This window comes from Sorex araneus, chromosome 6 (assembly GCF_027595985.1).
Source record: "Sorex araneus isolate mSorAra2 chromosome 6, mSorAra2.pri, whole genome shotgun sequence".
NCBI classification, from domain to species: domain Eukaryota; kingdom Metazoa; phylum Chordata; class Mammalia; order Eulipotyphla; family Soricidae; genus Sorex; species Sorex araneus.
Window position 1 is genome coordinate 147862847 of NC_073307.1, and position 16924 is coordinate 147879770.

The following is a 16924-nucleotide window of genomic DNA, read 5'->3' on the forward strand; positions in this document are numbered from 1 at the left end:
AGAACTAGGGACAATGAACTACAAATATACATAATCTATATAGCACCAGTGCTGTGTGTGTGTTTTTTAAAACCAGAATAACTGGAAACTACTTACTTTCCTGCGACATGAGCATTTTCAACATAAACAAGTGCAGCTTCTAATCCTTTCAGTTGAACCACTGCATTGGAATCTGTCACAAATTTTTTTATTAATCCTAAATATTTGGACCATTCTGGACTTTTTTCATCCTTTATTTTCTGGAAGATCTTCAGGGCTTCTTCATAACCACTTAATCTTGCTTTCCATAGCTAAATGAAACATATTTTGAAATAAAACAAAATTTAATGATATTATCATCTATTGTTAATTGAGAGTTGTGGGGGGGGTGTGTTTACTTATACCAAGTAAACAAAGGAGTCCATGATCAGTAACAAAAAAAGGACCCATAAGAAATTCCAATACCTTAATGAGAAAAGTGTTTCATATTTATATTTTTTTACAAGGCCTTACAGAATTTCCAATAGGCCACTATAAATGTCTCACTTTGTTTCCAAGTATTAGTTATTACTTTTTTTACAAGATAATTTTGAATGTAACAATTTAAACTTAAGAAAATCATCCTGCTGAAACAGTCTCCCAAATATGTTGTGTTTCAGTATTACTGTGTGATCATTAGGCAACTTTATAACTATACAATATTCCTATTATCTAAACAAGCCAACACTGAAATCTGCATCTTAAAAATCTTACCTTGTGTTCACATTTCTGATCAACCGGCAGTTTCAACCACTCACTGTCATCTCCCATTGTGCTTCCAGTTTCTCTCTGGGATTAAGAGTATCTCCTGGTTAGATTAAAATCAAGAACCATTAAGTCCAGCAATCAAGAAGTCTCAAAACAAAATTACTTTTCTGAGATCATTACTGTTAACATGCATGCAATAACAAATGTTGCGTGCTTATTCCTTGGTTATCACACACACAATTTTTTAAAAACAATGTTGATGCATCTTCTCAAATATGAAAATTTTAAGTATATGGCAAAATGAGATAAAAACTGAGAAGCTGAACAACTGAGTTTTGTGAAAAGCAACAAAAGTTCCAACTCTGGGCTGGAGTGATAGCACAGCGGGTAGGGCGTTTACTTGCACGCAGACGACCTGGGTTCGATTTCTAGCATCCCATAGGATCCCTTGAGCACCGCCAGGGGTAATTCCTGAGTGCAGAGCCAGGAGTAACTCCTGTGCATCACCAAGTGTAAACCAAAATGCAAAAAAAAAAAAAAAAAAAAAAAAGAAAGAAAAAGAAAAGTTCCAACTCAACTGTACCCTAAAATTCTTTATAGAAAATAATCAGTATAAGGGCTGATGCTATAATAGTACAGCAGGTAAGGCATTTGCCTTGCATGTGGCAGACCCGGGTTCAATCCCCAGCATCTCATATGGTTCCCTGAGCAATACCTGGAATGATGCCTAAACAAAGATTAAGTAGTAACCTTTGAACACCACTGGGCATGGCCCCAAAACAAAACAAACAAAAAAATCAGTATATTAAAATCTTGATGCTAGCCAGCACTCTACTCAATTTCAACTATTAATATTTAAATAAACAAATAAGAATTAATCACTGAATGAATTATTCCTTTATAAACTTAAACCAAATTGTTTGTGAACTAAAAATTTGATTTCGAGAAATTGAGGAGAGTGGCGGGGAGAAAGAGGGGGAAAGGGGACCATGACAGACAAAGGAGATTCATGGGGGGAGAAAAGAGAAAAAAATAAGAGCTTTTCTAGAGAGTACAAATATCAGGTTAAGATGCAGACTAATCTCTAAGATAGAGAATCTGCCTAAACTTAAACCATTTTAGTTTTATTATTTATTGGTGTGTGCTCAAAGTCAAGTAAGATTTTGGAAGTTACCCTTTGAAGAGTAATGCAGTTTGGAGCCAGTGATCTTCACGGCACACCTTGAAAAGTGTCCCTGAGATCTGTTAGAACACAGTGAAGCCTTTATGTTTTCATGGGGATTCCCTTGACTCAAGGCTCTGCCATGCTCTGCTTCTTACTCTTGGCCACTTTTCCTTTTCTGAAGATGACCTGTTAGCTACCCTGTCACCTGGCCATTTTCCTTTTCTACAGAAGAGTAAACAATTGTATTTCTTACAGGGGAATACTGAAAGCTGGGTCTTGTGGCTAGATTAGGAAAGTTCTGCTGGTTCAAGGATGGGTATTTTGGATAGATTGTTTTCATTATAGAAGATAGGCATATTTCTGAAAAAAAAAATCACCTATTCTTCTGAAATACATAGAACCTGGCAAGCTACCAAGAGTTTCCAGCCCGCATGGGAGAGCCTGGCAAGCTCCTCGTGGTGTATTCATATGCCAAAACAAGTAATAATGATGGGTATCATTCCCCTGACCCTGAAAGAACCTCCAATGCAGCACCTTTGGGAAGGATAAGTAAAGACAGGCTGCTAAAATCTCAGGGTTAGGACGAATGGAGATGGTACTGAGACCCCTAGAGAAAATCGACGATCAACGGGATGATGATGATGATGATGATGATGATGATGATGATGATGATGATGATGATGATGATGATGATGTGCTCAAAGATCACTCCTGAATGTACTGGGGGCCATAAGGGGTGCTAAGGATTGAACCCAGGTTCCCTCATACAGTCCCTGACTATTATACTATCTTTCCTGTTCCAAACTACTTCTAGTGAGATTTATAGTCAACAACCTTTAACAACTTACACCATTCATTTAGATACATGTATTACTTTTATCTTTATTTGTTTGTTTATTTGTGTTTTGGGGCACACCTGGCGATGCTCAAGGGTTACTCCTGGCTCTGTACTCAGGAATCACTCCTGCCGGTGCTCAGGGGACCATATGGGATGCTGGGAATCGAACCCGGGTCGGCCTCGTGCAATACAAATGCCCTACCCGCTGTGCTATTGCTCCAAAGTAGTTCTGGGCTATTCTCGATTTTTTAAGGAGCAGAGAGGCAAGATGGAGAAGATGATGAATTTGGTTTTAGATATGAGAAATACGATCTTCAATAAGTTAGAAACGGGCTGGAGATAGAGTACAGTGGGTAGGGTGCTTGCCTTGTTCACGGTCAACCTGGGTTCAATCCTCAGCATCCCATATGGTTCCTGAGCATAGTCAGGAGTCATTCCTGAGTGCAGAGCCAGAAATAACCTCTGAGCATCACTGGGTGGGGCCCATAAACTAAAAACAACAGCAACAAAGCCAGAAACATGACACCAGGGATGAACTTTCTGTTTATAAGTGTATATATAAATGAAAAACTATAATGTTTTGAAGATGAGTGGATAAAATTGCCAAATAAGGGAAGCATTAATAAAATTAATTTGAAATATATATTTGCTAAGATTTCCTCAATCCAGCCATGCTACAAATATTCAGAAGTTTCTAGTCAAGGCCTTGAAGATTTTATTCTAGCTTAAAACAGAGACAAAGGGTTTGGGGGGAAGTGGTGGGAGGGAAACTGGGACACTGGTGGTGGGAAACGTACCATGGTGGAGGGATGGGTGTTGGAATACTGTATAACTGAAACCCAAACATGACAACTTTTTAACTGTGTATCTCATGGTGATTCAATAAAAAAATAAAATGAAAACAATATAACAGAGGCGAGGGCAAGGAGATCAGCTCTCTTATACCACTGGTAGTATCTTTTAAAAAAGTTTAAATGTAATCGATTATATCATACCACAGATTTAAAAAAATATATAACTTTAAGGTCATATATAAAGGCAGAAGTTAGAATACAATTCTTTTCAGTTTGGCATTTAATTGAATGCCTATCAAGTATATCATCTGTACTATCAAAATATAAGACCACAGATATCTATGCATTTTCTTATTCATCAGACAACCAAAAGACACCAAGATTAAGTCATGAGGACAGTTCAAAGAGGAACCTATCTATATCAAGAATCCATGCCCCCTATTTCTCAGTCCATCACTGCTCCACCCATGGGTCCAGATACAGCATCCTTTTATTTTAAATTCCTATGCCATGACCATCTCGATAAGAATTATGCAGCTACTAAACAGATTGTTTTAGCTTTCCACTTGAAAAAAAGTAACTGCAATACAATTTTAGGTATAATTCCCAAGCTCTTGAACTATGAAAGTTCTTTGCCATCACAACACAAGAAATCTGAATCTGATTGTTTATTATTCACAGACTCACTTTTGACTAGGGAAATGCTACTGTAGAAGCATATGATGAGATGAGTCTTAAGAAAGCGTGAGAAAACATTTTTGTCCACTCAAAAAGTAGCTTTCTTTGGATGATGAAAAAGGTACCGACTAAAATAAAAAAAAAAAAAACCCACATCGATAAAATAGGATATACATACATGCCCAGATACATTTAATCAACCAAATCTAAGAAGGACAACTGAAGAAGCTTAATTAAATAATTTAAAGAATTAAAAGACAACTGAATTATGAAATTGTCACAGAAAATTTAAGACTTTTATTATTTGATTAAGCCAGACAAAATCTTTTCTCTCAGTAACAAAAATGGGAAGTCCTTAGCACACATCCAAAAGAACAAAAGCAACCGCTGTTGGAGAGGATGTGGGGAGAAAGGGACCCTTCTTCACTGCTGGTGGGAATGCCGACTGGTTCAGCCCTTCTGGAAAACAATTTGGACGACTCTCAAAAAATTAGATATTGAATTCCCATTTGACCCAGCAATACCACTGCTGGGAATATATCCCAGAGAGGCAAAAAAGTACAATCGAAACAACATCTGCACATGTATGTTTATCGCAGCACTGTTTACAATAGCCAGAATCTGGAAAAAACCCGAATGCCCCAGAACGGATGACTGGTTGAGGAAACTTTGGTACATCTATACAATGGAATACTATGCAGCTGTTAGAAAAAAGGAGGTCAAGAATTTTGTAGTTAAGTGGATGGGCATGAAAAGTTTCATGCTGAGTGAAATGAGTCAGGAAGAGAGAGACAGACATAGAAAGATTGCACTCATCTATGGTATATAGAATAACAGAGTGGGAGACTATCACCCAAGAACTGTAGAAATAAGTACCAGGAGGTTGACTCCATGGCTTCGAGGCTGGCCTCACGTTCCGGGGAAAGGTCAACTCAGAGAAGCGATCACCAACTACATTGTAGTCGAAGGCCATATGGGGGAAGGGAGTTGCGGGCTGAATGAGGGCTAGAGACTGAGCACAGCGGCCACTCAACACGTTTATTGCAAACCACAACAGCTAATTAGAGAGAGAGAACAGAAGGGAATGCCTTGCCACAGTGGCAGGGTGGGGTGGGGGGGAGATGGGATTGGGGAGGGTGGGAGGGACGCTGGGTTTACGGGTGGTGGAGAATGGGCACTGGTGAAGGGATGGGTTCCCGAACTTTGTATGAGGGAAGTATAAGCACAAAAGTGTATAAATCTGTAACTGTACCCTCACGGTGATTCTCTAATTAAAAATAAATAAAATTTAAAAAAAAAAAAAAGGGAAGTCTTTCACTATAAAAAAAAAAAAAAGAAAAAGAAAAAGAAAAAGAAAAAAAAACCCAACTCCACACACAACTCCATGGGCTGGAGATGGTATAGTAGACAGGGCACTTGCCTTGCATTCAGCTGACCTCATCTGGATCCCTGGCACCCCATATGATCCCAAGCACCACTGGTGTGTGTGGGGGGGAGAGGTGGTAAAAACAAAAAAACAGAAACACCCTGCCTCTAGGCAATTCACATTATTAAGAACAAATATATTCTTTAACTAGGGTATTATTTTGCATTATTTGGTAGCCAGCAATCTGAACTGCTTTCTCTAGCAGGTAAACTCAACAAATTTGGGTACTCTTGCTGCCCTAGTCCTGGGACGGTGGCGTCTCATAAATTCCTTCAGGGAGAGGGAAGGGTAAAAAGCTATTTAACTTCACCCTATTCATATTAGCAGGAAAGGTTAACTAGACTTTCCCTGGATGATTACTATCAATATGTGGGGGCGGGAGTAATAAATATAAACGATCTTTGAGGAGAAAACTCTCACCATACATTAATTAGGTCAACTCTGAGAGTCTGCTCAATGGTACCATAGTGCTGAAAACCTAATGCTTACTCATCTTGAAGCTACCCAGGTCTCCAAATCCCAGGCTAAAGTCCCAAGGCCCAGGGCACTAGATTCAGCTCCACCCATCAAGCACAACTGGGTTTTACTCTGGTCAAAGAAATCCTCTCCTCACCCCAAGACGGAACTATGCTGAGGCAAAACCAGCTTGTGGGCACCGCTTAACCACTGCATATCCAGCGAGCACCCTGGAGCCGATGTCACCACCCAGAAGTGGGACAGATGCCCTAGGCTTTAGCTCACTGCAGCCGGCATTGTTTACGCTCTTCTACAGCCTGAGCCTCTGATAGGCCGGTAAAGTCCCTAGTACTGTCTACCACGACTTCCGGCATGGGCAAGGGATGCCTGACCCTCACCTGCTGTTTGACACTTACGCTCCCAAGCAGGGAGAGGTCGGGGGCCCTAAGGTCCGAGGAGAATCAGCAGGAATACAGAGCAGGCGGCAGCGGCATTGGTGCTAGGGCCGGGAAACGCCTCCTCCGAGGGCGGGGACCAAATCTCTCTGTCAGAGCGCCCGCCCCACAGCCCGCCCCACCTCCGCCCAGTAACCAGCGCACATTGCCGGTTTAAAGGGGCCAATGCGTACCGGCGTCTGGGGACTACAGGATTCCAGGATGTTCCTTTGTAGCCCATGGTTTGAAAATAGGATGGATGCAAATGAAGAACTATTAATTCCACCGTGGTTTAGGTGGACAACTTTTTGTGTGGCAACACAGACCCAGAAACAAAGGAGATGTCCAGTCCCTGCCATAAAAATCCAAATATCTCCAGGCATGAAAAAAACTGCTACATGAAATAGTCAAAGCATTTGGGTGAATATATAGATTCCATTATGTAAGGATGCTTATTTCATTATCTTGAGCTGATTGTGTTCTTTAGATGGCAATTCTAAGACCAAGAAAAAAATTCTGGCAGCTTGCATTGCTTCACCTGGCTCTTTTGCTCACTTCTTTCTCCCTCAACACAAGGAATCCCAGAAAATGATAGACAGGGTAGTGAAGTAATAGTGAAACAAAACAGCAACATTACTACTATTTATGAATAAAATACACGATTGAAAAATTGGCCAGGAACTCACCCCACGTCTCTGTGGGTAAAGAAATCTTGCATTCAAATACAACTGTGATGTAAAGATTTATTTTTATGAGGAGGTCGAGAAAAATAACCAAAACTGAATTAAAAGCTCATGGAATTAAACAATGGTTTCTGGGCTCTTCATGGATAACACTGAGTTTTAATTTTCTTTTCATAAGATAAATATGTCAAAAACAGTAACAACAAGTCTCACAATGGAGACGTTACTGGTGCCTGCTCGAGCAAATCAATGGACAACGGGATGACAGTGACAGTGCTACGAAGATAAATTTGTCATTAATTTCAAAGGTTTGATTACATTTTGTGTCCATATTTTCAAGAGAGAAATAAATTACTGAGCTGCATTCTTCCATCTAAGTGAGATGAATAAGTATATTTTACTAATGCCTAAAACCATCATCAGACTAGTATGGGAAGCAATTTAGTGATGCTAAGAGCACTTATAAGGGTTATAGCAGCTTCTCTCCTGATCAGCAGGTTCAAAAAGAAATTCAGTCTAAAGGACATGCAATTAAGACTACTCTTCTAGGGTACAGACCCAGATTACCCTATTCTGAATGATTTAAAGAATTTTAGAAGCTAGAGATATACATAGTATAATATGTAGAGCCTTTGCCTTGCACAAGATGTAGCCAGGTTTGATCCCTGGTGGGATTCCAGGGACCCATATGGTCCCCTGAGCACAGCCAGAAGCTCTGAGTTGCATTGGGTATAGCCCTAGGCAAAAATAAATTAAAAAATTGGAAGCGAAGGCTGAAACTAAGAGACACTGATTCAAATTGAAGTATCCTTTTGAACCGTCAAGAAAAATCTCATTCTAAACTGTATTTAATGAAATAATATTTTTGAATTAACTTTTTGAATTAATACTTTCCTTATATTCTATCCCCATCAAGTTTATCACAGCTCTGAAGGTAATAGTTGCAGATTAGCCTTCGTATTAGATTGAGCAGCCCAAGGATAAGGGTTGAATGCATCTAAATCATCTTTGTTTTTCACATTGTAATTTCATAAAACAATAGTGAACAAATACCGCTAAGAATATGACCAGCAGTTTCTTCAGCAGAGTCCAAGTAATGTCTATAAGTATAGTGCAATGAGTATACACGTATACTCACACAAATGGAAAATACCCAGTGCTGTGTTTATTAGTGATTTAAAAGTTAGAGAAAAAGATCCACTGATTGTCCAGCTCAGTCTGACATCAAAGATCAATTACTATTCTAGGGATTTCTAACATTTATCAGAAACATACATTCATTCTCACATATGATTTTTAGATATCTTACCAAATATAAAGTCCAAAGACAGCCCATCTTATCTGGGTTATTGCTTCCTTTTATAACAGCATGAAGAGACTAAATTGGACATGTACAACAGTCATACTTTCATTACTTCATACTTCAAATTACCAAGCAGTAGTACACTGTGAGTTCAAAATGTGTGGACACGCCACTGGCCAAGCAAGTGAAAACAAAGATAAATAAATGGGACTATCTCAAACTAAGAAGCTTCTGCAACTCAAAAGAAACAGTGACCAAAATACAAAGACAATCTACAGAATGGGAAAGGATATTTATGCAGTACCCATCCGATAAAGGGTTGATAACAAGGATATACAATGCACTGGTTGAACTCCACAAGAAGAAAACTGCCAACCCAATCAAAAAATGGGGTGATGAAATGAACAGAAACTTTTCCAAAGAAGAAATCCGAATGGCTGAGAGGCACATGAGAAAATGTTCAACATCACTAATTATCAGAGAGATGCAGATCAAAACAACAATGAGATATTATCTCACACCACAGAGACTGGCCCACATCCCAAAAAGCAAAAGCAACTGGTGTTGGAGTGGATTCGGGGAGAAAGGGAATCTCCTTCACTGCTGGTGGGAATGCCGACTGGTTCAGCCCTTTTGGAAAACAATATGGACGATTCTCAAAAAGTTAGAAATTGAGGCCCCCCCCCCCCAAAAAAAAAAGAAATTGAGCTCCCATTTGACCCAGCAATATCACTCCTGGAAATATATCCCGGAGAGGCAAAAAGGTATAGTAGAGATGACATCTGCATTTCCATGTTCATTGCCGCTCTGTTTACAATAGCCACAATATGGAAAAAACCAGAGTGCCCGAAAACAGATGATTGGCTAAAGAAACTCTGGTATATTTACACAATGGAATACTACGTAGCTGTCAGAAAACATGAAGTCATGAAATTTGCATGTAAGTGGATCAACATGGAAAGTGTCATGCTGAGTGAAATGAGTCAGAAAGAAAGAGACAGACATAGAAAGGTGGCACTCATATGTGGAATATAAAGTAGCTGAGAGGTACAAGCTTACAATGTTGCGATTCCTGGCAGACATTTCTCTGGACTTAGTTACTAAAATACTAAAATACAGAAATCCAAAACTATGCTGCTGCTAGTGCGGCCTCCTGACCTCTTATCTCTTCATTCTCAGCAATGGAAAACAAATTACCAAATGCTTTCTTTTCAGCAGATCGACTTTAGGGGGGAGAAACTCCAAATCAATAATAGTGAATTTTTTTGTTTAAATATTGAATGTAATCAAAGTAAAGTGAAAGTAAAGTGAAATTTACCAGTTACATATGCGGGGTAGGGGGCTGGGGAGGTGGGGGAGGTATATCGTGATTCTTGGTGGTGGAATATGTGCACTGGTGAAGGGATGGGTGTTTGAGCATTGTATAACTGAGACTTTAACCTGAAAGCTTTGTAACTTTCCACATGGTGAATCAATAAAAGAATTTAAAAAAAAAAAATGTGTGGACATGTGACAACTGCGTTCAGTGGCCGAAAACCATTCTCCTAACCAGCCAGACGGCAACAGACGAAGGAATAAGGGACAGAGGAAAAAGGTCCCAGGCTGGTAGGTAATCAGTGACCCCTATTTCTTCTCCCCACTTCTCTTACAGTGTAGTTATATAGAAATCAGAAAGGGTGAGGGTACACATCGGTGGGGTTGAACATCATAACAATAAGCAAATGTAAAGCCCCTCCTTCAGGGGACGTTCTTCTAGATTAACTCAAGGACAAAATCTCATGGGGGGGGGGGCTAGAGCGATAGCACAGTGGGTAGGGCGTTTGCCTTGCACGCGGCTGATCCAGGTTCGATCCCCAGCATCCCATATGGTCCCCTGAGCACCGCCAGGAGTAATTCCTGAGTACAGAGCCAGGAGTAACCCCTGTGCATCGTCAGGTGTGACCCAAAAAGCAAAAAAAAAAAAAAATCTCATTGGGGGTTCAGTACTCAAGATTATTAGCAGATCTGTTCAAGGATGGGATTCCATCTAAAGGCATATTGCTTTCTCCTTTCCTTAGTAATCCATTTAAATAATCATATTGAATACTAATATTTCTAGTCATTTTGTATACACCCAGGAAGAGATATATTAAGCTTAATAAAGTGCGGCTCTTCCTGGTGATATCTCGCTATATATCCCAGACTACAGTTCTCAGGCCAGGTTAGTCTTTTAACCCCAGTAGGGTCTTTATTCAGTTACTTCTTTTTGGGTCATGACAAGAGTTTGTTCCATGACTGTGCTCTTAACTTATTATATTTCTTATGATGCTTAGCTTGTCCCTTTCTGATGCCAGGGTAGACTACAGCTTGCCCTGGATCCATCCAATCCCTCACCTGGATTCTCCCTTTTGGGAGTGTTAGGAAGTAAGGGCAATTGAGACTTAAGTCATGTAAATATGATGGATGCCCAGGAGCAAATATTATTCAGAAGTCAATTAACTCCCATGTCACAAAAGTATAGCATCAACTGTCTTCCTGTGTCTATACAAAAAGGACATTGTTAAACTATTCAAAGGGCCTAAAGGAAAGAGAATAGCAAGGATTATTAGTGCCTGATGAAATTAGATGTGCCTCAGGAGCACTGTGGTGGGAGTAACTCAATAAACTTAAACTCCCTGTGTTAGAAGGACAAACCAATGTTATCCAACAATACTCTCCTTAATATAGTAAAGTAATGACTGTTTAGAAAAGATTTACTAATTATTATGTGTATTTAAGACAAAAATGGGGTAAAAAAAATGAAAAAACAATAGCAATTCCTGTTATTTGAGAGGTAGCACTTTTTGGAAAGAAGACCAAATCACATTTCTTCATTGTAATGATTTTCTACAACAAATTCAACTAAAAAAATACACTGAATGCACTTATAGCCAAAGAGACAAAGGGAAGTTTTAAGCATTAACTGGAATTCTTTATTAGATTATATTCAATGAAGGAAAGAAGCCAAGTTAGCAATTAAGAATATGTAGTCTGGAATTAGAATGCTTGATTCAAATCCTGGTTTTTCTACTTGTTAGCTATTTGGACTTGGATAAATTCCTAACTCTCAAGGTCTCTGTTTTCTATTTGTAAAATGGGAGATATAATAGTAACTACCTCGCTAGGTTAATAGAATGAAATAAGTTATGTTTACTATATTTGTGAAACACCTAGAACATTGTTCAGAATAAAGTCCTCCCTTTAGTTAACCTCATAAAATATACAATTTTCAACAAATACTGTCTTACAATAGTCCTACATATTTTTATTTTTTGTAGGTACCATAGATAAAACCCAGGTGAGACCTGGGTATGCTTAACTATTGAGTTACATCTCTGCTCCCTGTCTTAGTCCTTTTATTTTTATACTTTTTTTTTCTTTTGGGGTCATATCTGACAATGCTCAGGGGTTACTCCTGACCCTGCACTCAGGAATTACTCCTGTTGGTGCTTGGGGAACCATATAGGTGCCGGGATCGAACCCAGGTCAGCTGTGTAAGGCAAAAGCCCTACCCCCTGTACTATCGGTCCAACCCCAGTCCTTTTATGTTATTTTCTGTTTTTTTGAAATACACCTGGGGATGCTCAGATGCTCTGGGAACTGCACTCAGGAATTATTCCTGGAGATGCTCGGGGGACCATATGGGATGCTGGGTATCAGACCCTGGTGTGTACGGTGTAAGACAAATGCCCCTATATTACTCCTTTTAAAACTAAAAAGCAGGGCCAGAAAAAAGCTGAAAGAATGAGCACATGCTTTGCATATGAAAGGCATAGATATGATCTGCAGCAACTCATTTTTCCCTAAGCATGGAGCTGTGAGTACTCCCAAGAACTTCCAGGTGTGGCCCCAATAATAAAATAAAGAAGCAAATACACCTCCCCCTTCTACCACCTACACTAGCTCCCCCTGTAACCAGCTCCCTGTTCACAGTAGATAGAAACACTATTAATGGAGGAGAGAGAGAATGGGGTGGGGGGGGGGGGAGAGAGAGAGAGAGAGAGAGAGAGAGAGAGAGAGAGAGAGAGAGAGAGAGAGAGAGAGCGCAGGTTCCCAGCCTAAAAGCTTTTAAGTGAGATTTACTGAGGTATAACTTACATTCATTAAAATTCATTCCTTTTGATACATAGCGATATTTGACAAACACACTCATGCATCGACTGTCACAATCAAAAACATCTGAGGTGAAGGTCTGAAAGTGCACAGATAGAGTGTTTGCCTTGCAAGCAATTAATCAGGTTTGATCCCTGGCATCCAATTCGGTCTCCCAAGCACCTCTGTGCATGGTCCCTGAGCCCAGTCAGGTGTAGTCTCCAAACAAACATACAAACCAAAATTAACAACAACAAAAAATACATCTCCACTAGACAAAAAAAATTTCCTTTTGTCCTTTGATAATCAACTACTTCTCTTCCACAGGGCAGCCACTTGATCTATATACTTCTCCTACTTTTACCTATCCACAGTGTCATATAAAAAGAACGATAGAGGGGGCTGGAGCAATAGCACAGCGGATAGGGCATTTGCTTTGTATGAGGCCGACTCAGGTTCGATTCCCAGCATCCCATATGGTCCTCTGAGCACCATCAGGGGAGTAATTCCTGAGTGCAGAGCCAGGAGTAACTCCTGTGCATTGCCACCAGGTGTGACCCAAAAAGCAGAAAAAGAAAAAGAAAGAATGATAGAGTGTTGGTTTCTGAGCTTTTTTTTCATAGTATAATACAATTTAGATACTCTATACAGTTGGTTCATATCAATATTCTGTTCAATTTTATTGCTGAGTACTATCCCATTTTTGTCTTAATACAGTTTTTTCATCAATATATTTTTTTTTAGTCACACCCGGCGATGCACAGGGGTTACTCCTGGCTCTGCACTCAGGAATTACCCCTGGCAATGCTCAGGGGACCATATGGGATGCTGGGAATCGAACCCGGGTCGGCCATGTGCAAGGCAAACGCCCTACCCGCTGTGCTGTCGCTCCAGCCCCTTCATCAATATATTTCTTGAAGGATATGTGGGTTAAGTTTTTAGCAGTTACCGAAGCTGAAGAGCAAGAATAAAGAAAGCACTTGCCTTGCATTGTGGCTAACCCCAGTTGGATTCCGGCATTGCATATGGTCCTCTGAACATCATCAGGAATGATCCCAGAACACAGCTAGGAGTAAGGCAATTCCCACACAAAAAAATTTTTTTTCCTTTTTGGGTCAAACCCAGCAATACACAGGTGTTACTCCTGGCTCTGCACTCAGGAATTACTCCTGGCAGTGCTCGGGGACTATATAGGATGCTGGGAATCAAACCCGGGTCGGCTACGTGCAAGGCAAACACCCTACCCACAGCCCTGCCCACACAAAATTTTTAAGCACTTAGGGAAAATGCTATCGCTACAGGTTTTTGTATAAATATAAACTTCATTACTCCAGGAAAACACCCAGGAGTAGGAATGCTAGGTGGTGTATGTTTAATTTTATAAATAACTGTCAAACTGTTTTCCAAAGTGGCAGTATGAACAATTTTGCACATCTCCTCCACCACAAATGGAATGCAAACTGAAGTGTAACTGTATTTCTAAACACTTATTTCCAGTATAGATCTGTATTTTTATTCCTGTGAGTTAAAGTCAGTTCTGGAGATGGCTCAAAGGACAGACACATGCCTTGCATACGCATGAAGCTCCATATTCAATCCCTGGCACTGCGTGCCACCTCCCCTCCGGGCATAGCAGCAGTAGCTGCCTGTCATGGCTCTGGGATGACTCTGGTGGCTTCCAGCACTGCTAGGTCTAAGCAGCATTTCATCATCACAGCTCTAAACAGTCAGGCTGGCACTATGGAAGTGGTCCCCAGGGCACTGTCCAGCACTGCCATCAAGAGCTCTATTTAAAAAAAAATCAGTTCTGGCCTAGGTAGGGAGAGAGCTGAAAGGTCTGCATCTGTGTTTTGCATACCAGGGGCTAGACTTGATTCCCAGCACTGCCAGGTCCCCTGGGCACCAACAGGAGCAATCTCTAAGCACCTACCTGGGTGTAGTCACCAAGCACTGATGATTGTGGCCCCAAAACAAACACATAGAAAAAAACCCTACCAGTTCTTTCTTCAATTTAGTATTAATAGTACTCCATATTGTTGGAGCGGGCACCAGTAACGTCTCTCATTGAGAGACTTATTGTTACTGTTTTTGGCATATCCAATATGCACAGGTAGCTTGTCAGGCTCTGCCGAGAGGGCTCGGTACTCTCGGTAGCTTGCCGGGCTCTCCGAGAGGGGTGGAGGAATAGAACTCGGGTCGGCCACGTGAAAGGCGACCACCCAATAGCTGTGCTATTGCTCCAGCCCACTCCATAATGTACTCTAGTTTAAAAAGTCACTGATCATTATGAATCTTTTTGTTTGTTTGTTTGTTTGGCTCATACCCAGCGATGCACAGGGGATACTTCTGGCTCTGCACTCAGGAATTATTCCTGGCAATGCTCAGGGGACCATATGGGATGCTGGGGATTGAACCAGGTCAGCCGCGTGCAAGGCAACATCCTACCCGCTGTGCTACTGCTCCAGCCCCTCATTATGAATCTTAGATCTAGTTTTTCTACCACTTTCAAAGGAAACTATCAATGAAAATATCACTTCAAAATTTCATTCATGGGATAATTAAACCAGGGTCATTTTGTCTCAATCAACAAACTATACGAATCAATACAAATTAGTCTAGTAAGAACAAATCAAATCATATATTACACATCCATCAGACTAGTATCATTTTTTACATTGGAAGTCATGTGAAAATATTTATCCAGGTTTGGAGGAACATAGTATGAGTTACATGAATGATCCCAGCTTGATTCCTAGCACCACAAGATGTAAGCATGTCAGTATCCAAGCCTGGAGGCCCCCCAGCACTGCCACAGTAGCCTGGGTAATCCCTGGCACTGCTGGACTTTGAAGCACTGGCATTCTCGGTCTCTCGCATTAATCCACTGGCTTGGTAGTCAGTCAAGAATCGCTGGGAGCCTCTCAGTGTCTGTGTTACAAGCCATAATGGCCAAAAGTATAGAGGGAGTATAGGGCATATTTTCTGCCATAGAGGCAGGGGGAGGGTGGGTAAGGGGGGTATACTGGGGATATTGGTGGTGGGATGGGTGTTTGATCATTGTGTGATTGTAACCCAAACATGAAAACTTGTAACGATCTCACAGTGATTCAATAAAAAGAAAAAAAAAAAAGAATAGCTGGGAGGAGGCTGGAGAGAAAGTACAGTGGGGTAGGGTGGTGCCTTGAACCTGGCCAACTGGGTTTGATCCTTGATATCACCAAGAGTTCCCAAGCCCTGACAGGAGTAAACCTGAGCACTGCCAAGTATGGCCCATAAACCAAGTAATCATGTGGAGCACCCCCCAACACACACACTGTACTTGTGAAATTAAAAAAAAAATCAAATTATAACTTTTGATTAGGAAACAAGATGGCAGAGGAAAATATTAAGAAATTTATAAATACTATATCTAATACAACAAAAAACCTGCTTTTTAAAGGGGACTTGGGAGTCAGAGCCATAGTACAGTGGGCAGGTGTTTGCCTTGCATGTGGCCAACCCAGTTCAATCCCTGCCATCCCATATGGTCAACCCAAGCACTGCCAGAAATAATTCCTGAGTAGCAGAGCCAGGAGTAGCCCCTGAACACCACTGGGTGTGACCCAAAAAGCAAAAAAAAAAAAAAAAAAAAAAAAAGGGGGGGGGGTGAGGTTTTGGAACTTCTGAACATTGTTGCTGAGCATATAAACCAATAAATTCATTTAGGAAAGCAAGATATTGATCCAACCCAAAGAATTCAAAGTGTGAGTCCACTAAAAATTTTGTACATAAATATTAATAACGTCATAATAGTTCCAAAGAAGAAACAACCTGAGTGTTCACTAACATAAGAAAGTGTAAACAAAATGTATTTTGTTTACATGGGTAAATGGTATCCTACCCATATAACGGAATATTATTTAGCTACAATAAGAAGAAAAGTGCTCATAAAGCTACAAATTGGGTTAACCCTGAAAACAATAATTTAAGTAAAAGAATCCAGGAAACACCATAAATTATATGACTCTATTGGTATAAAATGCTCAGATTAGGAAAATCAACAGGTAGTGGATATGGTTGCCAGGAATAGGAGGTAAGGTATACGCAGAAAAAGGAAAGGGTTACTAGTGGCAGGCCACTATGAGAAAATGAGAAAAGATTACTAGTGGCAGGCCACACAATAGTACAGCAGGTAGAGCAGGGAGGACATTTGCCTTGCACGCTGCCAACATGAGTTCGATCCTCAGCATCCCATATAGTTCCCTGAGCAATGCCAAGAGTAATTCCTCAGTCTCAGAGCCAGGAGTAACCCCTGAGCATCACCGGGTGTAA

At 40.5% G+C, this 16924-nt stretch overlaps 1 protein-coding gene across 7 annotated transcripts in view; it reads right to left on the bottom strand.

Moving 5' to 3' along the window:
- Window positions 1-16924, bottom strand: part of CKAP5 (cytoskeleton associated protein 5) — a 118096-nt gene that overhangs the window by 86540 nt on the left and 14632 nt on the right. For all 7 annotated transcript variants that reach the window (XM_055142283.1, XM_055142284.1, XM_055142282.1 and 4 more), the window contains exons 2-3: window positions 733-826; window positions 97-290 (exon numbers count right to left, since the gene is read on the bottom strand). In XM_055142283.1, coding sequence (XP_054998258.1) covers window positions 97-290; window positions 733-789 — 251 coding nt within the window. In that variant the 5' untranslated portion in view covers window positions 790-826. The remainder of the gene's footprint in view (window positions 1-96; window positions 291-732; window positions 827-16924) is intronic.